This window comes from Gymnogyps californianus, chromosome 2, assembly GCF_018139145.2.
Source record: "Gymnogyps californianus isolate 813 chromosome 2, ASM1813914v2, whole genome shotgun sequence".
Lineage (NCBI taxonomy): Eukaryota > Metazoa > Chordata > Aves > Accipitriformes > Cathartidae > Gymnogyps > Gymnogyps californianus.
The window spans coordinates 97,621,842-97,647,023 of record NC_059472.1 but is presented as its reverse complement, the minus strand read 5'-3'; the positions used below and the strand labels follow the sequence as shown (position 1 = coordinate 97,647,023).

At 41.3% G+C, this 25,182-nt stretch overlaps 2 protein-coding genes across 2 annotated transcripts in view; one reads left to right on the top strand and one right to left on the bottom strand.

The window, feature by feature from the left end:
- The first annotated feature begins 4,325 nt into the window (after positions 1–4,325).
- FAM8A1 (family with sequence similarity 8 member A1) lies at positions 4,326–12,862 on the top strand. The gene is made up of 6 exons (XM_050892736.1): positions 4,326–4,603; positions 4,635–4,871; positions 8,454–8,574; positions 10,875–10,998; positions 11,222–11,361; positions 11,694–12,862. Exons 1-6 carry the CDS (start codon positions 4,360–4,362, stop codon positions 11,836–11,838), a joined length of 1,011 nt encoding a protein of 336 aa, XP_050748693.1. The 5' UTR covers positions 4,326–4,359; the 3' UTR covers positions 11,839–12,862.
- A 2,201-nt stretch (positions 12,863–15,063) lies between these two features.
- NUP153 (nucleoporin 153) overlaps positions 15,064–25,182 on the bottom strand; it is a 46,741-nt gene continuing 36,622 nt past the window's right edge. The window contains exons 17-22 of the mRNA XM_050892735.1: positions 23,588–23,782; positions 22,222–23,061; positions 20,148–20,516; positions 18,120–18,392; positions 16,637–16,796; positions 15,064–16,168 (exon numbers count right to left, since the gene is read on the bottom strand). Coding sequence (XP_050748692.1) covers positions 16,084–16,168; positions 16,637–16,796; positions 18,120–18,392; positions 20,148–20,516; positions 22,222–23,061; positions 23,588–23,782 — 1,922 coding nt within the window. The 3' untranslated portion in view covers positions 15,064–16,083. The remainder of the gene's footprint in view (positions 16,169–16,636; positions 16,797–18,119; positions 18,393–20,147; positions 20,517–22,221; positions 23,062–23,587; positions 23,783–25,182) is intronic.

The window sequence follows — 25,182 nt, the reverse complement described above, 5'->3', positions numbered from 1 at the left end:
GGAGGTAATGTTCACTTGATTACACGATATGCTAGCAAGCAGAGCAGTTATCAAGAACATACAAGACAGATTCAGTTCCCCTGCTGGAGGTGACCTGGGCCCACTGCTGTGAAAATATTGCCCAGAAGTAGCTACTGCCCTCAGAAGGTGCCTATAAACAGGCCCCTGACATATGAAGCAGTCATTAGATAAAAATCATAAATAACACTCCCCAAGGAACGTTCTGACTACCAGAAAACAAGAACCTGCTCCCTCTTTATGGTTGAAATAATCTTGAAAAATCTTTTTGGGTGCCAAATTTTTGTAGAAGAACAGAGAACACTCCCTACTCCACCACCCAAAACTCAGTGGTGATCTTCTAGGCTTAAACCTGCTTCCCTAAGTCTTGCTGCATGCCAAGGACCCTACCTGATCACCACTGACCGCCAAAGACTCTTCTTCTTCAAACCCCTAGTTCCAGTGGTGCTTCAACAGAGGCACACTCATATTTCCTCTCTGGGAACGCTGAAGAATGTGATAGGGAATTAGGTAACTGGTAAGGCTTCCAAGTGCCACACTCCTGAGTAAAGCTGTTTTCTGGTTACTCTTCATTCGAACCAGGTCAAGGTAAAAGGCAAATAAAGGTATTTACACACAACTCCCAAAACAGGCAACCACACTAAAAATCCATGTACCCTAAGATAAAAGTGGAAAAGTTCATTTTTCTCCAGCTCATTTGCTATGGCCTTTTTATTAACTGTGACCGCTAGAATTCTGTTTTCTGCCTGTATTACACCTGAAGTTGCATCTATTGCAAAGAAAACGCCTCTCAGTGGACCATGATAGCTTTTAGAGCCAATCTCTCCTTCAAAATCCTCAGCTGGATGCATCAAATTAGTTTCAGAGTGAAAGGCTACATTGATTTAATTTGGGAGACAGTTGTGCCATTTTTCTACACTGAAATATATAGTGTTTTACTTTATACTTATGTAAATGCATACATTTGTTTTTTGGCTCAAGTTTCATGTTCTGTACCTGGCTGCTTGCCCCAACAAGGGGTAAAGTTCTTACTCTTTGGTGACTCAGTCTGTATGTTTCAGTAATGAAGAATCTTTTTAACCAACATTTGCATTTAATTTCACTCTGTACATGAGCATACATACTTGATACAAATGTCTAAATAGCATGAATATATGTAGGCTGCTGGGCACAACAATAATTAACTGCTTTGGAATGACAAGAGGTTGCTGTTGATTAATATCCAACAACTCTCATCCAAGGACTCTTTAAAAGAGCTCCTATTATTAGAACACTTCAGCATGATGCAGGAGATGTGATCTGCATCCCCCAAGCAAAGGAAGGAATTGAACTTCAGTTTCATACATCCAGATGAATGCTTCAGCAATTCCTTCGTTTTAAAAATTGTTTAAAACCCTGCCTTGAAAACAAGACACTAGAATGTGTATCAAAAATGAGCAAAGATACATCTCTGTACCTCCGAACAACAGCTAAATTGATGGCAGACCAGTGCTCTACTTCTTCCTATTGACTGTAAAAGATTCCCCACTCAAGAGTGACAGGTTGGTCTTTTCAGCATTACCTATACTTAAAGAGCTTAAGATGGGATTCCAGATTCTCCTTAAACCTTAACTATTGCAATATCAGCTTTTAGATGCTTACCTCCCTCTTTTGATCTAGTTCAAAACATTTCTTCTTGCCTAAATCTCATTTCTAGAGAAGAGGATATTTAACTGCCAAGGCATTCAACCACTTATTTTCATCGACTGGTACAATGAACTACCCAAGATTATCTCCCTTTCTGACTCAGCTCACAAGAGAAAGCAAAGTAAAGTAGGGAGAAATAGGTGCTGCAGAAGATTGTAAGTACTCCCATAGCATGTGTTGCAATCTGACACAGCAATGAAACAAGATCCTTTGTCACCAAAAGCCCAAGTTGTGAGTTCCCCCCTACTGGCAAGCACTGTTGTTACAGCATCTCTTTATCATATGCATCACAGAATAGAATGATCTGAATGCTTGCAGAATTTGTGGGTCTTTTGTGAGTTAATTTTTCAATGCAGAAGAATGAAAAACTAACGACTGAAAAATCTGGGAATGAAGATATGTTACATTGTCTCCGTTACCTGTTACTCCCCTTCTCTCTGCTGTCAGTGATTCAGGTTCACCTTGAGTACCCAGCATAATCGCATAGTGAGTTCTAACTGGTTATGCCTGTGCAATGCTGCTGGTGACCCTAAAATTACATGTGACTGGCAGCATTATATGAAGCCTGTGACATCTTGTAATTGTACCTTAAGATCTGATCTGGCTTGCTAAACCTGTGGTCACACACACACACACAAAAAACCCCAAACAAAATGCCTAACACTGTTTGGTCCTGAAGGGTTTGTGGTGAAAATCCAATTTAAAAAAAAATTAAATAGACTGTAGCTGACAAAGGAAGAAGTGAAATGCTATAAAGGAAGAAGCTCTGTTATGTTACTTTTACTGTCAGTTTTCCAAGCTAGCTTTTCTATTAGGAGTTAATAGCTGGTTTAAGACCATGTTTTCTTCTACACACTTGTCTACCTTCCTTCCTTCCTTTCTTTCATTCTTCACTGTCCTTCCTAATCATGCTACAACTTGCTGTGTTTCCCAGATCATTTACCCATATTGATTTCACCCAGGTGTATGTTACAAAACACATGCCAGTGTAATTAGAACCATATCTACATAATGAGTGCCAGCACCTAACGTAACTGCATTTAGTTAAGATGGTATGGGTTATTTGCTAAGCACTTTGTCAATTCACCTCAGCTTGTCTATATGAGAGACTCACACCACAGAAACTACTTCAGTTTTTAAATGACTTAGGGTTACATGGGAAAATAATGTATTTGCTTTAGTCTAACAGGGAGAGGGAGAAACTTCTGGTTTCAGCTGTGCTATTTGCTGTGTTAAAAATGGGAAACTCCATGTTTACAGTATATATTACTAGTTCATTCAGTATGGAGCTATGTTAACATCTGTGTTATACGGAACTTGCAGTCTGGTTCAGATGCTTAATAGTACCCAGGAAGCTTAAATATTAAAAATTAATTTGGAGAACTGTGGTTAAACTTGCTATAGGGCTCCTGGTTCTTTGTTCAGCATTTTTGCACAGGAAGAATGTGAATGTGACAGGGGAGAAGACGAAAAAGGGGAGACGGAAAAGAAAGCAGCATTTGGACAACAAAATCAAATTGTAGAAGTATACGAGAGAAAGAGCAGTTTAACAGCTTTTCTCTCTCCGAACAATTTCAACCCACTTCCTATTGGCAAAGAGAAAGTGTTTAGAAAGTTGCTAGAGGTCAGAAACAACAGCTGTAATCACAGGTGCCAGCAAGCGGAAGGACAGATAACTTTGTGCAGCTGCACCTGCTCAGAAGCAAGGCAATGCCTTATTCCTCACTCGGGTTTATGAGCTCATCTGCCGCAGCCTATTAAGAGTAATAGATATGTGATCTGGGCCAAATTCAGAAGTCGGCTGAAGGGACAGAGAGCGTGAGAGACGGGAGTTCACCCTCTTGCCCACCAGCGTGCCTTGCTAAACACCTTCATGAGGGGAGTGTTTTGGAAACGAAGACCAACACAGAAGACCGGAGACTCCACGCTTCAGCGCAACGTGCTGGAGCAAGTAACCCCCAGCACCCGAGGCCAGCTTTCACAGCTGCCGTCCGGCTACGAAACCAGGGCTGGGGCTCTGGCTGAGGAGAAGGACGGCTTAGTCCCAGGGGGCGGCTGGCCGTCAGCCGGGAGGGGCGCGGGCCCGGGCCGAGCCGAGCGCCGCCGCCCCCGCTGAGGGGATCGCAGCTCCCCGCGCTGCCATCGGGCGGAGCGACACCGCCGCAGCGGGAGGAACCAGGGGAACCCGGTGTTGATGCTAAGGGAAAACTCCGTGCCTTCTGTGCGTACACCGCTGCAGGCCGGATACCTCTCAGGAGCTGGGACTCCACCGCGCCCGGGCCGCTACCTCTTTTTACTTCGAGAGCGCTTGGAACCGCCCCGGGCAGGCCGCGTCCCCGCCTCGACGCTAGGCGATACCATCTCACGGGGGGGGGGGCGGAGAGGAAGCCTCGTTCTTTCCTGGCGCAACGGTGGAAAGGGGTTTGCTGGAAAGTGGTACGCTCCTCGTCAGGCTGGGTGCCCGGAGGACTCCGCCTCGTGTTTGTCCGCTTCCTCTGCTCTCCCCCCGCTTCCTCCGCGGTAAGTGGGAGAGGCGAGGCGTCTCCCCGGCGCATGCGCGGTGAGGGAAGGCACTCGGTGTCAGAGGCGATGGAGGAGATGACGGAGCCCAGCGCGGAGCCGGACGCGGGCCGGACCGGCGCTGGGGCGGCAGCGATGGCGGAGGGCGGCAGCGAGAGGAGCGGCAGCGTCGCCGGAGGGGAGGCCACCGCTGCGTCGTCACCGCCGTGCTCCCCTCCGGCGGCCGTCGGGGGCGAGGGCGGCGGGGCGAAGCCGCTGAGCGCGGCGGAGTACGCGCGGCGCGTGCACCAGTGGCTCTGGGACTCGTACTGCGGGTACCTCAGCTGGCAGGGCTGCCTGCCCGCCCTCCTCGCCGCCTCCGCCGCCGCCTCCGCCGCCGGCCCCCCTCGCGTCGCCGCGCCGCCGCCCCCCCTCCTCCCCGCCGCCGGGGGCGGCCGCCGCCGCCGCCTACTACAGCCCTTTCTACCTCTTCGCTCCTGCGCCAGCCCACACGGCCACCGCCGGGTCGGGGCCCCGCGCCGCTGCCGCCCCCGCCCCGGCTTGGCCGGGAGCGGCGGGTAGGTTGGCCCCTCTGCCCAGGGCGGCCTCCGGCAGCGCCGCCGGCACCAGCGGCAGCGGCGCCCCCAGGGAGACGGGGCGGCCGGCAGGTGAGTGGGGGCGGACGCGTGGGCTGGGGGCCGGTCTGGGTCGCTTCGCGTGGGAAGAAAGGGAGGGGCCAGCCTGGCCCTTGGCACCCGTGGGGAGGCGGCTGGCAGCGCCCGGGTCCCTGGTTCGCTGCCGCCTGCCGTGCGGGATGGGCAGGGGGCTGGGAGCGGAGGCGTCGCCCCCGCCAGTGCCGCTGGCTTGCTGCCCGCAGCGCCTTCGGTCTCCGCGGGCCCCTCCGCCGCAGTTCTGGGAAACGGTGTCTCGAGAAGGAAGCTGGGGGTTTTGCAACGGTGGGGGTCGCTGCACTTCTGTGGGCTGCAGACCTGGGCCTGCAGCTGTGCCTTGTAAAAGGTGACAGCGCAAATACCGAGTTTGTAAATCCAGAACTTAATCCATGAGAAGGTTGACTTGTGTGTACAGCTTGTACCTTTAGTGTTTGTAAGATGTTTTCGTGGATATGAAGGAGTTTATTTTTTCCAGTGAAACTTATTCTTGTGGTCACAGGCTTGTAATGCATCTAGCTTTATAAGCAGCTTGTTTGGATGATGAAATCTAAACTAATTTTATCAGTTTTAGTGGGCTCTTCGTGCTCAAATAAAATCATTTAATGAAATTGAAGCAGAGAAGTAAAAACATGCTTACGTTCAACAAGCTAGTGGCAGGACCCGAGATAAACAGAAGTCTGTTATGGCTATAAATAATGAAGACCATGCCTAGCAATGCTTCTGTTTATATTTGTTCGAGAGTATGACAAACTTGCTCTGATCACATCAGAGATAAAACCTGGAGCATAAACATCTCTTCGCAAGTTGAGGAGCGCCTAGGTGACATTCCCTGAATGTTTGGTAGCACCTTGAGTAAGGGTAGAAAACCATGGAGCAGAACACTGCTGAAGGACTTTGGAGAAAAGCCAGATCTCCTTTCTTTCTGCAGGGCAAAGTACATCATTACTGCTCTGTAACATTATTTATAAGCTCAGTGGCTGGGTGTGAGGGGAGAACGTTTTTAGTTGCTTTTTCTTTCTTTTGAAGGGAAGGGGATCTTGCTTCTGAACTTGCTTCTTTCTTGTGGTTTTGAGCAGATGTTGTTTAAACAAGGTTATAATACAAAGTAGTATTTCCTTTAATTGTGCCCTGATTCTGAGCTGTAGATTGCTTATAAATAAATATTGCCAGTCCTCGAAAAAGAGGATATGGACAAAGGCTAGACTGAAATGATTCTTGGATTTTTACCTAGTTCCTCAGGAACTAATTCTATATGTTAAAGGTAATTTAGGGCATGAATAGCATTTCATGCTGCTGAACATGGTTATTCTGAATGCTGAATACTGTTGCAACACCTGGCCTTCTTAAGGGAACTCTGTATGTGATATAGTGATACGATACAATTATGAACAAAGACTGTTGTGCCGGTGCTTTGGCTCCAGATTGCAAATGGATGTATCTGGAACAGCTAAAGTGATTATGGCTCCTTTTCTGCTGCAGATTATTGCCCACACAGCCGGCTTGGCAGGGCAGGTCATGATTCCGTCCCTATGCCACTGCAGTTTACAGCCCGGTGTGCTTATGTAAGCTGAAATAAGTGACAGCTTATGTTAACGTTGCAGATATTAAACTGGGATGTCAAAAAGTGGCATTGGTAACTGCCTCTTCCAGTTCAATCTGCCTGCAGGTGTGTGTCAGAGCACCAATATTAGCAGCACTCTGGGCAGTAGCAGGCTTTTTGTGGATGGTCATCATGATTTAAGACGCTTCCTCCCCTTGCCCCTCCCTGCCTTACTGCAGATTACTGCCCTTCTGCTGGGAACAGTAGGGCAAAAAGTGCGTCCAAGCCTCAGCTGCCCTGTGGCTGACTGGTGCAAACCCATTTTTATTGCTAGCTTAATGTAAGGTCCTAGACTCTGAGCTGAGATGGATGTGTGTTGCATTTGGCTGTCCCTGCTGTACGAATAGTAACCCCTGGCAAAATAGTGGATTTCTGATATGAGGAGCATCTCAAATCACTGCAATGGAAATCTTCCAGAGTCTAAGGGTTGCCAAGGTTTCTTAATATAATGGAGTTTACCATAATTTGAATACTTATTTTCTTAGCCCTACTTAGCTTCTTCCTTATTCAGTCATTGAATCCAATATATTCAAATGAAACTGTGCCACTGATTTCAACAAACATACTCCTTTTAACAGAGCGAATGAGCGCTTTTATTTGGCGCTGTATGCTCAAACTGGAATTGGGAAACTGGCTATGCTCCCTTCTGCCTTAGTTGAAGAATCTTTAATTGGAATTTAGTTGACAGTTGGACATGCTTTGACAATGAGAACTGAATCCATTTTAGTATTACATATGTAACAGTTATGCTCCTTGATAGTAACGATGCAGAGTGATCGGTGAAACGAGTATGAAACAAAGATATATAAACCAAGGTATGTTAAATAAGAACTTGCTTTTGCCTGATCACTGCTTGATTATACTTAGCCCATTTAAAAAGTGCCCAAGTGCCATGGGCTTTCAGCTTCGCTTGCGTAGCTTTTGAGGCCAGGACTGGCAGTATCCGTCTCAGCAGCTGAACTGTGGAGGCTTGTTCTAAGTGAAATTTGATGATGTTTTTTGAGATTGGAGAGAGGAACAATTTTCTTTCCTTTTCTCCTTTCCCTGTGTGTGAGGGTAGGCATTCTCAGAAACACTAACAAACCCAGTCACTATTTTCCACAAGTTACATCTAGTAGCACTTGGGTATTTCTAAATGAAGCTTTGATGCAAGTCCTTGCTGGTTTCATGGGAGAGTCATGTTTGTCCTTTGGGAAATAGAGGGGTAGATGGGTCCAGGTGAAATTATTTTGCAACACTATTCCTTGGAAACTTTCTAAGATTTTCTTTAATGTTTTCTTTGCTTTAATCATCTGAGGTAGCATTAGCCACAAAAACTTGGAACTGTGACTACTTACTTTGTGTCCATTTCCACATGGCCAATTAAATAGGAGAAATGTGTTACATTTTCTGGCTCATGGTAGGGCAGCACGTTGTGTTTTATTATAGCAAGTAGTTTATGTCAAGTATGACTAATACTTTCGCGTACTCCTGTTTCTGGATCTGACTGGAGACAAAATAGGCTGTGTTTTACTTTCAGAAAGCTGGTACTTGGTACATACGAAAGCCCTGCTGCTGAGCGATAGAAAAGTTGTGGCAGATCTAAGATCTAATTTTTCTTTTATCTGAAATAAGATTTACTGAAATCTGTTCTCTATGAGGCTGTTGTAAATGAAAGAACACAAAAATTGATGCATCTTCAATGTACTTTGGTTCTTTAGCGGGGTGGGATTTTGCCTGTAATCCTGATTATGAGGGGACTCAGAGCTCTGAAAGAGTTTGATTTAATTTAAGAAGGTTCTTATAACTCAATTTAAACAATTCAGATCATTTTTTTTATTCATACACTTTTAGATGTTTTCTCGAAGATGATGTGAGCTGAGATCAAGATCTTGATTATGTTCTTGCAGTGAGGTTAATGTGAAATGTTCTTTAGATGATAATGTTAACTTTGTGTTAGCGCAGTAAAATCTGGATAATGTTAACTATTTCTGTTACAGGTCGGGAGTTTGTTATCCCTTCATTGGCACACAGGTTCATCGCAGAGATGGTGGATTTTTTTATTCTGTTCTTTATAAAGGCAACCATTGTTTTAAGTATTATGCACCTCAGTGGAATAAAGTAAGTTGAACAATTTAAAGCTTTTATTATATACAGCTTTAAGCTCTTCATGCTCTTTGAGGTGTCATGATGTATATATGTATATATGCTTATGCATATGATGGCAAACTGTCAAAAGTTGAGTAAAAAGCACCACTAGGTTAACCTCCTTTTAAATACTTCCCGATTTTGGGTCAGCTGATGGAAACAAAGAATTTGTACAGGTGTCTTCATAGGCTCACAAATTCCTTACTAAGGATAGATTAGACTTGCACTCTTATTTTTGGGAGGCAATAGCAAGATATTTTAAAAGTTCTTTAAAAATTTCAAAGAAAAAACATTGACAAATAAGTTTGGTTTTTTTAAACAGCCTTTAAAAATATACTGGATCTGACTGAGATGGAGTTAATTTTCTTCATAGCATCTCCTATGGTGGTGCTGTGTTTCAGATTGGTGACCACAACAATGCTAACTCACAACAACAAAATTTTCAGATCCTGCCTGTCAGATATGTATGTACTCTTAAAATACAGCCTGATTGCTAGGAATGCTACCATGCTGCAGTCTTCGCTGGGCATAAGTTGGGTTTCTTACCCATGATGCTTAATCATACTTCTTATCGACTATACGCTAGACTGAAAGATTCTTCATTTCACAGTTTTACACTTAGATGTAATCATTTACCTCAAAGACTGTTTCTTTTTTATCTGCTTCTTTAACTGTAGATATCTTATCCGTAGCTCACTTAGTTCCTGTGCTTTGGGTTGGTGTAATCAAATATTTCAGCCTGATTAGGAGCTGACAGCTTGGTATAGTCAGTAATTCCATTACTGTACAAACACATTTCAGAATCCAAGTTTTCTGCTAAAGAACCTTCCAAATGTTGACTGACTGTAAACTGATACTATACAGATATCTTTCAGATACCTTAAACTGCTGCTGGAAAGGTGTGTGGAAGAAGGTCAAATCCAAAACAATAAATATGTCAATGTAAATGATCAGTGGTTTTTGTTCAGATAAGCATGCAATTAAAATGCCAAACTCTCAGTTCTGTTTAGTTGCCAAAAGCTCCAACTCTAACCTGACAGCTTGTATTTCCATTTTGGTTTTAGTAGGCTGAGAATGATACGAAATGAGGTACTGGCAAGATGGGGAACAACTATGTATATTGCTTCTGTAAAGTAGTGAAGGTGATGGAAAGAGGGCATCTTTTTCAATTAATTTACAGTATATTCAGTATTACTACTCTTGCAAGAGCCAATAAGTTGCTTACAAGTAACTTCAGAGAAATATTCTGGGTTTGTTTTGGTTTTTTTTTCCGCTTGTGAGATGTGGTGTTCTTGAGGTTAGGCTGAGGAGTTGTCATTAAAAAAAATATGTCCTCGCAGGCTCAAGACAGAGACTTCAGGTCAAGGTTGTATTGAAGGGAAACACGAGTTGTGCCACACTATTTTCTTAATTCCTTATCTTTTTCAATCCTTAAGTCTGAATAAAGAGGAGGGCAAGTAGTACAAATGTAGATGGACTGTTTTGAAGTGGGACTGCACACTTCTATGTGAGTAGTAATTCTCACTTAGATGCGTGAGTGAAAAGTCCTTGCCTAAATACATGTTGCAAGTATGTCCATTCCAGGTATCAGATAAGAATGTTAAATCTGTAGAGTTTATCTTATGAAAATACACAATCGACTCAAAATTTATGTTTTGCATAGCTTTGTTAGGGTAAAAAACTGAAGATTTCAATTGCTTTAACTTAAAAACTTCCTCTTGCATGTCAAGGTGCCTGCCTCTAGACGAGTATGGTGAGCAGTAAAGACTACTGAGAATGAGGAACCCTGATCATGCAAAGGGAGGCTAAGGCTAGGTCTCCCTTGCTTGCTTAGGGAGACTTGCAACTTCTCCCTTGCATTTATGGAGAAGAGTGCCGCCTTTTCTTTTTTTCCTTGAGAGTTCCTGTAAGGAAGAGACTTGGATGCCTTCCATTTATATAGAGTTAGGTGATCACACGCAGAATCTCATTTATCTCCCAAGAAGTGTGAGGATTTTCAGAACAATTCTGTAGCGCACTACCCAGGGACACCATTGTGCAAAAGTGGTAATAAAGAATGATCTTTTCTTAATGAAAAAGACAAAACAAACTAGGCAGCAACTCAGAAGGAAACCCAGTGTTCTGAATTTTAATGGCTTGTTTAGTATCAGAGAAGCCGAGGAGCTTTTGTTCTTTTACTAATACCAGAGCTGAAGGAGTGAATGCTAGTACTAAAGGGGTAACATCGGTACTGGGAGAAGGATGGTTTTAAAGTTCAGTCTCATTTTGTACAGGGACATCTCTAAATTTGCCATGCATTACATCATAGAAGAAATAGATGAAGATACGTCCATGGAAGACTTACAGAAAATGATGATAGTAGCTCTCATCTACAGGTTATTAGTCTGCTTCTATGAGGTAACTACTCATAAACATCAACTTCTATAATTAATAGTTGTCAGTTGTTGAATAAATGTTGAAAAAAATTCTGTCACCATTGGCCTATAAAGTAAATCCTCTTTATGGTATTTTGGGTTATGTTGAAGCTTACGATATTCACATAGTTTTGATGAAAACCAAGTTTGCTAGACCAGTCGACAGCATGGTGTTGTGTGGAATTGAAATAACTTTTCTTTTACAGATAATCTGTATTTGGGGAGCAGGTGGAGCAACCCCAGGGAAATTCTTGCTTGGACTGCGAGTTGTGACATGCGATACATCTGTACTTATTGCGCCCAGCCGTGTGTTAGTCATTCCATCTTCTAATGTCAGTATGACAACGTAAGTGCTCTTAGCTTAGTCACGTTGCTTTCAGGTTAATAGTGTGGAAAGCGTGTGATTTGGAAGGAAATACACCATTTCTTTATCATTGGCCTTTGCAATAATTAGATTGCAAGAGCTATTGTTAGATTCTGTGATCTAAGAATAAAACAGCAATTATTCAATCATGTCAGTATTTTTCCTGTTAGGTGGTAAAATAATCTCCTCTAAACTCTGGAGACTGATTTTTTTTGTGCTGTGTAAAACTGAGGCACTGAACTTGAAAGTAAACTACCTACTAATATAAGCAAAAAAGTGAAAATAAGGCACTGAATGTTTTATTCTTATTTCAGGTCCACAATACGAGCTTTGATCAAGAATTTTTCTATTGCTTCGTTTTTTCCTGCATTCATTACATTGCTGTTTTTCCAGCATAACAGAACAGCCTATGATATTGTAGCAGGGACTATTGTGGTAAGAAGAAACGGAGTCAGATGATACCAAAAGATGAGATTTCCAGACTGGTTTTGAACATCCCCTCCCACCCACAGTGAACAAAGACCTACCCCAAAACTGAAATTGAGGCATCTATCAGAATCTTTTGCCCAAATTAAATGGGAACTGATTCAGAAGCTAAAGAAAATGTTTTGCTCCAGTATGATGCCAGCAGCTACCTTCAAAGTATTGGAGTTTTCATAAATGCCAAAGACGTTTGGGAGAAACAATACCTATTAAATCTGGAAGTATTAACCTCTGATGAGAAAGTAAGTGGCTGTATTAACTGCAGAAAGGAGCTGTTCTGTTCGTCAGTCTGTGGAAAGCAGATGCCTAGAAATACTCCACCTTAAAAAAAAAACGTTGCTCCTACTGTTTTGGACGTTGGCAGGTAACTAGAAAATCAAGTTGTTTTCCGGGCAGTTGCTGAAGTCATATGATAAACTCTGAGGAGAAGAGAACTGCAGTATTAGACAGTAAGGCAAATCATGTTAATTAAATTGCCATGTGTGTAGAAAGAGAGATGAGCAGTGTTCATCATGTCCTTTATTATTGCTTCACAGATAATATTCCCTCACCTCTTGAAGTATTTTATCAAAACATTGATGTGAAGAGTTTTTTGCATGATTGTCTCAAGCATTGTCAGTTATTTCACATGTCAGAGCTAATAAAGAGGTGAAGTAATAGCTGCTTTTTCTCTGGGAAGGGTGTGTTACACTGCAGTGTTAGTGAATTGGTGTGTGTAAATAATTCTGGAGCTATGAACAGTACAGATCATGCTAATGAAAGGTAACTTTTTTTGCTTCTGTTTGGAGTGAAAGCACTTGTCTATTTCTTGCATATAATACCAAGCAAAGCAATGGAATGTGTTTCAGGAGCATGCAGAAAACATTAACTGAAATGTGTTATGGGTGTAAATCTACAGAAGTACAAATACTGGTTATTTTCACTTTATAATTCTGGCTAATTGTTTGTATATTCAGAATAACTTAAATACTGAATAAAGAAGCCTAATATTTTGCATGATTACATAGCTTTGATAATTTGTTTATTCTTATGGTATTAGTATCTTGGGAAAGGAATATAAGCAACAATGTTAATGCTTTATTAAAATTTGAGGAGGAGTTTGGAATTCTTCTACAGCCCAGTTCTTGTGCGTTCCTCCCTTAGGCATAACTTGCCACTCAGTGGCTGAAGTTCTTACCTTACGTTCTGTTTTGGACAATGGTTTGGTTGACAACAGAAATGTTTGAGAGCTTGGTTATCTCTTGTCTTCATGTGAAATAACTTAATCAGTAATGTGTTAATATTCTGCAATATTTTAGTTTGACAAGTGGTGGTGTTCTCTGTATAAATATAATGTTCTGTGTTTGTGCTCTGATCTTCATTTACAATGATGTTTCAGGACCAGATCCACTGCTTAATAGTAAGAGAATGACATTTTGCTGTCAGTTACCTCTCCAGAATGAAGTTGCTACCTTTTTAGATAATGACTTTTAGATATTTTTGAAGTAGTAAAAAAAAAAAAAAATCAATTGTCTTGGCTAGAAAACTGATTTTGAAGTCTTTGCATAATCAGAAAGTGTATCTGCGTCAAAATACATCATCATTTTGAGGGTTACTATTGTTTTACGCTAATAATTTATTACCAAACAAAAAGACTTTGTTAAAAAGACATCTTAAATGTACCATTAGCATTAGAGCACTGTTACTGACATGCATCACTGAAACAAAAATGTCTAAGTAATAAATGGCAATAAGCAGGCCTGAATAAAGCACTCTTTTGAGGTTGTTAGACCACTTGAAGTGAAGATGTTCAGCTGAAACAGGACTTCAGAGCTACCACTTAACTGTTCCTTCAAAGAGTTGCACTGTTGACTTAAGCAGTGGCAATCAGCCTGACAGAAGCTAAAGCTGTCAGGACTAACTAAAGTCTCTTCTAGGCTGAGTGTTGCCTATTTACAATTTCAGTATAAATACCAAAAGAACTTTTGTTCTATTTACTGTAGCAGTGATCTAGAAACTAGGATTCAAGAGGGGGGGAGGAAGGGAAAAACAACACTGTTGGCTAAACTTTATTGCTACCAATTCAGGTATAAGGGAAAGTATCTCTTACCCTGTAGAAAAATACCACCCCTTCCACAGCAGGTAAAGAAAAAAATTACAATTCAAGAACACAGAGCCTGTCTGGGGAACTATGTCTACATTATGCTGTTGTAAATGCTAGCTTTTAGTTTGTCTCTTATGCAAGGTGCAGTGAAGATGCAGCTTTTTTCTGTTTGTAGGATGAGTACTTGGCAGGTGATAGAGCTAAGGAAAAGAAGTGAAATTTATGGCATTTCTCAGATTTAGACATCTGGAAATACATAATTGCATATAATCCCTCCACAGCTACAGTGGCAGGATGTGCCTGAATAGCAGCTTACATGTGTGGTTTTAAAGGCTAGTTGCTGAATATTTTCTATTTATAGAAATAGGGATTGGAGCTCTACCTATGTAAGACTCCCACAAAAACAGAAGTTAGCCTTTCTCCTCTTGTCAAGGCCAGTTCACAGTTAGAAAAATACCTCATTTGGTAATACCAGCACCCGTAGCTGTACAAGTGCTGAGCAGCACTGGGGTGAATGGCAGAAGTACTGGCAGAAGTGCTAGCAAAAAACCCCGGCAATGCTGCTGAAGACATTTAAAGCTTATGCAATTACACAGGTCTCTCATTTCAGTTCTAGCTGCAGCAAGCCATTGCATCTCAACCATAATCTGAATGCTCTGGCTTAGTAAAAGTTCAGCTGTGGTCTCCAGGCAAACAGAGCATTTCCTCTCATTCTACTACAATAATGTCTGTTCTCTAAGAAGCTCCTCCAACTGCTACAGAAGTGGAAAAAAAACCCCAAATTACTCATTTACAATCAGGTGTACTTCTTCCTCTTCGGTTAGAATGGTGGTGAATGTTTGTAACATTAGCTTTTTTTTGTTTTAATAGCTCTATAAAAATTAACTGCAACCGTTGCAGCCAGACAGCTGATGCACTGACATATGGCTCCAAGCTTAAGTCCACAAGAGGTAGGAGAGTTTTAACAGGGAACCTCTAACTAATTTAAGATCCTCTAAAATCAGTGTCACTGTCAAAAAGCAGAGGTTGGACAAAGCATATGGCATTGCTCAGGTTAAGTGCATCATCTTGTACAGTTACAGCTGCAGCTGCCTTCATGGAGAGTTAAAACTGCCAGACAATATTTCATAGTTTTTATTGATGGCATTTATCCCATGGTTTAACATGTTAATTATACTGTAATAAACATGGCTTTAATATTAAACTTTTCCTTATTATCCAAAGTCACCACAGTCCATTTCAGTAAATATAAAAATATATACTTAATACTTTGTACAATACTGGTTTTTGGTCCAAACAAAAATGGATCAGAAAAGCCAATAAACTTACTTTAAGAATTCCCAATTTTAAAGATTTTCTAAATGGATTTAGGCAACTTTGAATAATGGGATTTACATAAAATCTGAGACAATACTAAACAAAAATGGCCGTAACACACAAAATTAAAATTTCAATTTCACAGATTTGTTATGCCAAAAAGTACATAGAGAAACAAAATTGTATTTACACGTTTCATAATAAAATAACAAAGGCGAGACAGGTGATAAAGGGCTGTAAGAATGAAAATATAGAAATAGCATATAATTATTAAATGAAGAACTACAGATCTAACAAGTCCTTAGCATGGATCATCCTTTAATCAGTCTTCCCCTATCAGAAAATTTTAGTGCACGATACACCCAAACTCACTCACTTCACACATACACCAGCACAAACTCAGCATAGAAATCATTCGTTATCAACATTCTCTACTCTATACAGCATCCCTCGCTGATATAATTACAATTTCGAGGCGTCAGTAAACGCAGATGAGCGCACATAGTGGTGCAGATGAAGAGGTATTGTACAAGCCATTCACTGTGCAGGCTCTACTCACGGCTATAGCCAGACCATGCCGAGTCAGTGAAAGAAGTAACTTGCAGGAGTCTAAAATAGTTTTACTTGAGAACGGACCTGTTGCCAACTCTATTCGTTACCAAAAAAACTAACTGGGGAGGGGGAAGGGAAGGGAAGGGCAGCAGAGTTTTATGTTCCTTTAGGCAGATCTGACGTCAGCTAACCCAGCATGAGGTACGATCCCAACAACTGAACAATGCGGGGTAGTAGCTGCTTCCAAAGTTGCTTTATCGATCGGGTGATTATTTTCTACGTCTAACTGCAGTCTTTATCTTCCGACCAGGAACTGAAGATCCAGAGGCAGAGAAAACATTTTTCCCATTAGTCCTATCAAAAGAAATTAGCAGTTCAGAGTTTAGGACAGTGTAGCTGAAAATTCAGTAGCAGCACTGAGTAGATACTCCAGAACAACTGTTTCATAGTCTTGTCTCACTAGTTATCAGCTGGCAACAAATGGCATATGATGAACAGGAGGAAGAGAGTTCCAGAAACCAAAAGCAATTAAAGCTCTCTTATTCAGAACGTAAGTAGCAGCATAATGGCTAGATAGGGATTTTACCTTTCAAGAACAAGACAATTTCACATATGTTGGTGTGTGATATTTCTGACAGCTAGGCTCCTTTAAAGATACCGTTGCTCAGCCAGCCACTCAGGCTAATACAAGGAAGGACGCCCAATTTAGTTTCAAACTCCAAAGTTCATCTGAACACCTCATGACTTAACAGCAGTAGAGGCTGAACACCGTCCACTGATATTTACCCGAAGCTCAAGTGAAATTCTGATATGGTCTCTTACCCCACTGTAAATGCTGGAGACTGGCTGAACGAAAATCCTGAAGAGCCAGAAGGCTGTGCCGGTGCTGCTGGTGCAGGAGGATTTGCACCAAAAGTAAATACTCCTGGATTATTTGGAAAGTTGAAATTAGAAGTATTACTTCCAAACTGGAATACAGAACCTGGGAAGATGGGGTGGAAGCAGAAGGGAGTAAGAAAGTTGAAATTTGAGTTCATCCTTTCCAGCAAAATCCTCACGTTCTTCCCGCTACCTTTAATGAATTTTTTTACGGGTCGCTCACGGTGACAAAGTTGGGGGAGGGGCGTGCACCAGAAGTGCCAGATTACTACAGGAACAGTACACAGACGAATTCATTCACTTTAACAGAGAATCATAAAGGGATTCTTGAAGTACCACTGCTGGCACACTGATAATGAATTGTTTGCTAACTTCTGTACCACCATTATGTTTATACCTGTGCATACTGAAGTTTATTAATAAAAGTCTTAAATTATAGTACTGAATCATGTAGATTTCTATTTAAGTAAACTTTGTGTTCATTCAGTGTGCTAACACAGCACCTCATCTTAAAAAAAAACCAACCAAACAATTCCTACCATCAAAGTAACCGATAAGCAACACAGACAATCTAGGGAGATTTTTATCTTTAAACTGCTACCTGATTAATGAAAGACTGACTGAGTAACATGGTGTGCCAACTAATCTGCTGACTAGTACAAAAATGTTGGTTGCTTTTAATGGAGGCTATTTTGTAAAACTTCTGAGAGGAAAAAAGGAGGCTTCTCCCTTTAAGTATTTGACGTGATGATATCAAATACATATGTTCTGGCAGTGTGGTTTTCTTTTTTAATAATTACTAGCGTGGAACAGGTCTTTCTTACACTTAAATTATAAGGATCATTCTCTGCCCCCTTCCCACGGTATTTTATACTTCATTAGTAAAAAGAAATTTAAATAAAGTCTTAACCCATAAATGCTTAAAAATAATTCTCACCATATTCTTACACAACACCACCCCCAATCCAAATAAATTGCCAAACCTGTTAACGAAGTCAGATAACAAAGAACTACTCTAACAAATCCAAAAATAATAATTTTGCAGTGCTTCTACCATTCTGGTTTGTACAATCTTACCAGCGAATACTCCATAGTTTTCAACACTTCCTTTTAATCACTAGATTTCTCAAGAAAATAAACCCCAATATTTAGTGGTAGGGTTGCAACCTCCATGTCTGCTAAGTCTTTTGTGAAGAAGGCTTACTGTGAAGCTGGCATACCTGTGGCACATCCTCCACAGTCAGGAGTGAGACACAAATGGCTTCACTCTGTACCCATTATTTTTATGGAGGGTAATTCTTACACTTAAACATGTGCGCAAGGCAGAAGTCTTCTTTCTCCATATAATTTAAGGTGCACTTCATGAAAACTAAGATAAAATATATAACCTTTGAGACCAAAAGGGAAGAGGACGGTTGGCACTCACCAGCACTGGGGGTACCAGAGCCAAAACCTGGCTGTTGGGTCGCTTGCTGTCCGAACACAGAGGGCTGAGTGCTGCTCGTCACCGAGCCGAAGGCAGGAGGAGCAGACCGACTGCCACCTGGAAACAACGTTGTCGACAGCGATCCAAAACTCGGAGCGCTTGGCTGGCTGGACCCTTGGCTCTGGCCAAATGCTGGTGGCTGGCTGGCACCAAATGCTGGGCCGGCAGCAGGCGCTGGAGGCCCAGAGCCAAACAGAAATGAAGAGGACGACCCTCGGGGAACAGAACAGAAATGTCAGTATATGCTGGGTTTCCCCCCCCTCCCCAAGAACGAATCTAGAAACAAAGGTTCTAAAACCCCACGTTTCCCAAGTCTCGTAGCTGAATACTTGTCTTAATTTCAAACTGTTTGAGTATATAAAACAAACACTACGTCAGCCACAACAGGAGTTGCACTTTTTCTTCTATGTAACATGAGAAACACCCTGTTTACGAGAGTCAGACAAAATTAAATCTCAAACACACTGGCTGCCTGGGAGCGGATTACTGTTAACATTCATGTTCTAGAAACAGATTCCCACAAATAGTATGTTTTAATTTGTATTTACTAAAAGCTGTTTATATCACACACAGAGAATACGAATTCAAATCGTATTTTTCAAACATACAAAATACAGCTCCTGATTTATTAGGATCAAGAGAACATGAATCTTTCTTGTCAGCAACTGCACCCCTCCCTGCCCAAATGTTTACCATTATTAACTTCCAGAGGCCAAACCAAGCTTGCAGTGATCTCTCTGTACTCAAAAACTCGGTTTAGCAGAGTAATTCTCTACGTAACATCAACAGACAACCAGCTCATTTGTTTAGCTGCTTCGGTTCTGCATGGCCAGCAGAAACACCGAAACGAAAATACGTGACTGAACAGTAACTCTGAACGTACGCAGCAGATCTGCTATGCAAAAGGGGACATTTTAAACAGCACTATTAATGCAATTTAAGCAGCCTTCATGCAACAGAAAATACCCTCTATTGCACCATAACTTGGAATGGCTGACTGTTTTTCTTTCCAAGAAGATGAACAGATATATGGTAAAAGTTATTATAGGCTTCTGCATTAAAAAAAAAAAAAAAATCCTTTGTGAAGATGTTTGAAATAATGGCATCACCTACTAATGAAATGACACTGGAAGTTACTGATTCGTAAGCAGGTTAAATTGATCTGCTGGTTGTTATAATTTAGGACTGTTTTCTCTCTGTTTCTGATACACAAAAAAGTGTGCAAATTTAATTTCTGTGAATGACAAGGTTAAGCAATCAGATCAAACTAGACGAGGTCTCTTCCTCACAGGTTCAATCTTATTTCCAACATACTGCTAGGCTAGCAGGAATACAGATGATTTGGCGGAGTTAGTTCTGTGTTATCTTTATTCTCTGCTAAATTTATGCAGTGGGGTAACAAACATAAAACCTGAAGAAACTTTATAGATTTCTGTCTCTGTCTTCTCTAAATTGCTAGAAAATTAACAAACAGTGGCCATAATGCTTATTAGAAACCAATCCTTAAGCTGCAGCAGCAGTTGCATGTAGAGGTACTGTGTTTATATATACTCGTGAAGGAAGGATTTTGCAAATCCTGACATTATTTACAACAGTTGAGCGTTTTAGGTATGGGAGAGAAAAATCAGGAAAGTTGTAATTCATTGACTTCTAACTGTAAGCACTGGACTGATAGTGAGAAGAAAGAAACTATCATTCTCATGGTGAAAAGTTCCTATACAAACTGAAATCCAGTAAAGGGTTGTCCTTTGCATAAAACAATGCTGCTGCCAGTTCATTCCTAAACTGTTTCCCAGACTGTAAAAAACTGAGCCCCAATTTATATTGATGAAAATAAATACTCAATCTTTTTCTCTATGTCCATGCATTTGGCCTACACATTCTCCAGCGTAAAATATTAATGAAACAGTATTTCCTTGGTCCACTATGTGATGGCAAAAATGAGAAGAGCATCTATTTAAAATGTACCTGTTGAACTTGATGTGGTTGTGGCTCCAAAGGTAAAGCCTGAATTTGCTGCATTGGTACTGCTGGCTCCCGAAGCAAAGAGAAATGAAGCAAGAGCCGAGCTGATGCTGGAAGATGTGGTTGCTGGTTTGTTTTCTTGAGAGAAGCCAAATGACTGAGATGCTGCAGATTCTGCGGAATTGCCAAAGACAGAGCTGCTCACAGTGTTGCTGGGTTGTCCAAACACGAAGGGAGCGGGAACTGGCTGAGGATTTGAGGAAGAGATGGCGCTGCCAAACACGCTGCTGCTGTTGGCTGAAGTGGTGGGTACGACTGTGCTGGAGGAGCTAGAGCTCAGGAAGCTGAAGGATGGCTTTGCTGCTCCTTGATCTGAAAGGAAGAACAGTACATAAACGACCACAGAAATGCCAAACGAAGTACAGCAAACAGACTCCTGTTTCAATCACCGTACAAAGAGCAGTCCTGAATGACACCTCAACTACTATCTCAGCTACTGTCGCTTACATAAGATCGAGATTTAATGTGCTGATTGCTGCCATCCCCAATAAAAGAATGAAAGAATTGTGAAGAACAAGGACACCACTGCAGTCTAGGCTTCACTGGTTACAAACACTAAGCATTGGCTGCCACTACCTGAACCAGTTTTAACCAGTACTTCTGAACTCTTCAAACAAAAATATATTTCAGATGTTCTCAGAAGAACAACATCAATCACCTGTAACAGTTTTATGGCTTTGCTCAATGGAGTATTGAAAAACACAGTGACAGCTGCATTTGTAGCTTGTTCAAAAACATAGCCCTGTGCCTACAGCTTTCAGTCAAGCAAAGCTTACCATCCTCCAGCCTAACCCTTCCAAGCTTAAGTTCATTGTACTTAAGCACTTGCAAGACCTGCTTTTAGGAGCAACAGAGAACAACCCTCCATTAAGACCATTGTTATAAAGTACTGAGTGCAGTTTTACACACTTAGAATAGAGCTGTCTTTTAAAAAGTCAGTCATTCTTCAGCTTTCCCTAAGCTGCTCGTCTAATTCTCGTTATTAATTTGTGATCTTGTTTTCAATTTCCCACTATCTTTTTTTCCCAGCAGTTACGGCCCCTTTTCATCTATGCCATTTTTAAGGGACTATACCATTCTTAAGAACCCTTGTTAAAATTTGCTTTTTACACAAGGTGCTTCATCAAATTTCCGTAACTAAACCAAACTCCAGAACTTTACCTGGCAGGTAAAAAAAAAAAAAAAAAAAACAAACCAACCAAACCCAACCTCAACCCCCACCCCCCCAAACCATCTCCCCTCCCCCAAATCCCACAATCCTCCAAAAACCTGTCCATTCAGTTGCAGTTCAACCTAAGAATACTGTGATTAAAACCAGTATAACCCCATGTATTGCTTTTATTCAGGGTTGCTTACTGATCTCCTTTTCCATATCACTTCAGAAGTTAGAAACTAATTCTGTTCTCTAAAACACAGTTGCTAAGTCATACAAATGGAATTTAACAACCAGAATTTTTCCACACAGTGATCACCACTGAAGAACTTTAATCCTCCACTGCAGACTTCCAACAAATTAAAGGAATACAAACTGTGTAATATCTATGAAGTGATTTTTATAGCTTTGTAGCAGTAGCGAAACAGCGGTACACCCTGCAGCATAGCTGCAAGTACATGGGAATAAGATATTCCCTCTCATACCCTTTCACTATGACAAAAAAAGCTCGTATGAGGCCTCTGTACTGCACCACACTACAGATTTTATCACCAGCTGTGCTACTACCACTGAGACAATATAACTTCTGTATTCGTACAAGAAGTGATATAGGTTCCTTAAGGTGAGGCAATTTTTTTGTCTAAAGCTAGCATTAAAACTCACTGAAATCTAAAATGGACTTGCTACATATTGTCTACACACCAACAACCAGAACTAAAGACAGGCTGCAGGTAGTAATTAAGCCTCTTCTAAAGCTCTAATGCATGAATGTATCAAATCCCACAGATTTTGTCCAGTATGGCTTCAGAGGTATTATTTGATGGACACGAGCAGACAAGTGAAGACAAAAGATGTTCCATTTACCTGAAGTACTGGTTTGTGCCCCAAACGCAAAAGACGGCTTTGCCTGCTCAGTTTCCTTCTCCGATGGTTTAACGAAACTAAAATTGAATATAGGCTTTGCTGTGCTCTCCTCTTTGGTATGCTCAGCCGTCCCAGCTGAAAAGAGAGGTTGTGCCTTTAACTCTTCATTGTCAGCTTTCTTTCCAAATGCTAATGGAGCAGCAGAAGTGACAGAGTCCTGTTTCTCTTCTGTCCTTCCCAAAACAAACTGTGAGGCAGGTGCAGACTCCACGCTGCCAAAAGAGAAGCCTCCTTTTGTTGAAAGAGTTTCATCCTTTTTCTCATCTGACTTCTTAAATGCAAGAGCAGGTGATGCTACCTCCTTTTCTGCCACAGTTCCAAAAGTGAAGCCACTGACTCCGGTTTTATTCTCATGCGTAGCTATGGAAGTAGAACTCGTGCCAAAACCAAAGCCTCCCAAAACTGGTTCCTCTTTCTTTTCCTGCTGTCCCAGGCTCGCTGTCCCAAACTGAAATGTTGAAGGAGCCTGACTGCTTGTAGATGGAAGTCCAAAGGTAAAACTGTTACTTTTACCTTCTTTTTTACTGTCTTCTGATTTAGAGTCTGAGGAAGAAACTCCAAATTTGAAGTCCCCTGAACTAGTAGGAAATTTAAATCCCCCAGTCAGAGTGTTGGAGGATGCAGATTCAGATGCAATGCCGAACTTGAAGCTCCCTTGTTCTCCAAATTTGAAATTTCCTGTGCTACCTAATGTATGAGAAGATTCAGAGGAGGATGACTGGACACCAAATGTAAATGACGGCATTGCAGCACTTGTGGACACAGTAGCAGTACCAAAACCTGCAGAAATAAGTAATAATGTTAAGTTTACAATATATGATGTAAATACATGTAGGCTTTAGCTACATGGCTGGGATTCTAGTCCTGAACGTCCCAGAGTCAAAACTGTTAAAAAAACCCCCCAAAACCAAAACAACAAACCACAAAACAAATAAGAAAACTCCACACTTCCTCTCTACATAGACCTTTTTGCAACGGTGTTCTTCTGTCCACCACCTGGCTTTGAAAAGTATACTGCTAACTTCTTTGAAAGATCATGCTTTTAGTCTAAACTCCAAATGAACACCGCATTAAGGCTTGTAAAGAACAACTATGTCATTAATACAAGCTTTTGTCTAAAAAGCATTATCTTTTTCTGGGGAAAGGGTGTGGAAACATAGGCACATTACCTTACTTAAGCAATATTCCTAGAGGAAAAATGAACAGTTTTGCCATACCTCACAGAAAAATAATTGTACTAAAAAAAAAACCTAAAGAAAAAATAAATTGCAGAACGCACACCTTTGTTTTTCTCATTAAGTATTACCTTTGAGCTCTGCTTTGGTGCCTGGCTTTGCACTTCCACAGGCTACACATTTTGCGGCTTCGGCTTTGTTTTGGACCACGCAGACCTCACAATCCCAGCTTCCTTCGGGCTTCTTGAATTTGTCTAAATCCAGAAATCCTCCAGAAGAAGCAGAAAATGCAGAAACACTGCTACTGGTCACAGGCACTGAACTCCCTGAGAAACAAGCAAAATAGTTAATCATCCTGCTTAAATGATAAAGTAAACACGAACTTTTTAAGAAACTCTTAAATGCCCACTAAATTACAAAGCAGACAAGCGCAACAGTAAAAAAACCATCAAACTACAAGTTAATTTCAGTCAAACTCAATCCAATAATGCAAACAATAGAAACACCTAGATTCTTCTTTACAATTTATATACGATTTTAAGCATAAATTGAACCAATGACATTTAAACAGCAACTGCGGTTTATACAATACAGCAACATAGCCTATTTCAGATGTAAATTAAAGGTACTGTACTCAGCTAAAACTGCTAAAAGAATTTCTGGTGATACAAGTCACCCATAGTCAAAGTTAGCACCACTCAAGTTAATGATCACAGTCAAGTGACGCGAGGCTGAGAATTTATCAGAATGATTCATCACCAAATACCAAAGACAGACATGTTCAAAACTACACCATGACAAAAAAAAACCCAACAAACAAACACCCCAGAGAGGAACTCAAAGCTTCCAAACCCACAACTCTGTGCTCACTGCACAAGCTACACTGTCTTCAACAGCAGCAGAAACCTCCATAAAGAGGCCTGAAAGACAACACTTGCCTTCTGACTTTTCTCCCCTGTAAAAGAAGAGATGTCACTTGATGCTGCACCCCAACAGAAAACTTCAACTGTGAGGTCTGAAGTGGACATCCAGAAGGCACAAAAGCATCACATAATTGTCATGTTCACCTACAGTTTTAAACCACTGAGGGTGGCATTAAGAGAGGCAGAAGATAATGTCTCAAATTCAAAACAGTAAAGGCAGGAATAGGTCTTCTCTTCCACAGCACGTCCAGAGAATTTTTATCCTCTCATTTTGCTTGCCTCACTCGTCCCCTTGACAGATGTAATATAACTGTGCAATTCTCTGCACCATGATGGTCACAGCAAACACCTCACATTTCCAAAATTCCTCCTCGCAATGGCTAGAGTCTCAGACAAAAGTGCCAGCTGATCACTCTGAGGCTGAAAGTCCATGAGAATAAGCTCCTTCTGAAATGCATTATCTTATCTGAAGAAATTCTACTCTTACTGTACAGGATGATTACAAAAGCACAATCTAGTCCATCTGAGGTTTTTTTTTTCCCCCCAGGATACATTTGAGAAGGTGTTTTTTGACATAATAGTATATTTAATGACATTAAGAGCCAATGAAAGTTAACACTAAAATATTTGTGCTTTAAAAACAATAAACTCACCACACTCAAAATCAATTACAATCACATATAATGGGAACCAACCCAGCGCTGCACTGAAGAAGGTGCCCACCCCCCCAAGGTCTGGAAGGACCTTGGCCTTCCAAAACAAGGTCACCCATGTTCTGGAAGGCTACCACTGGCCTTCATAGG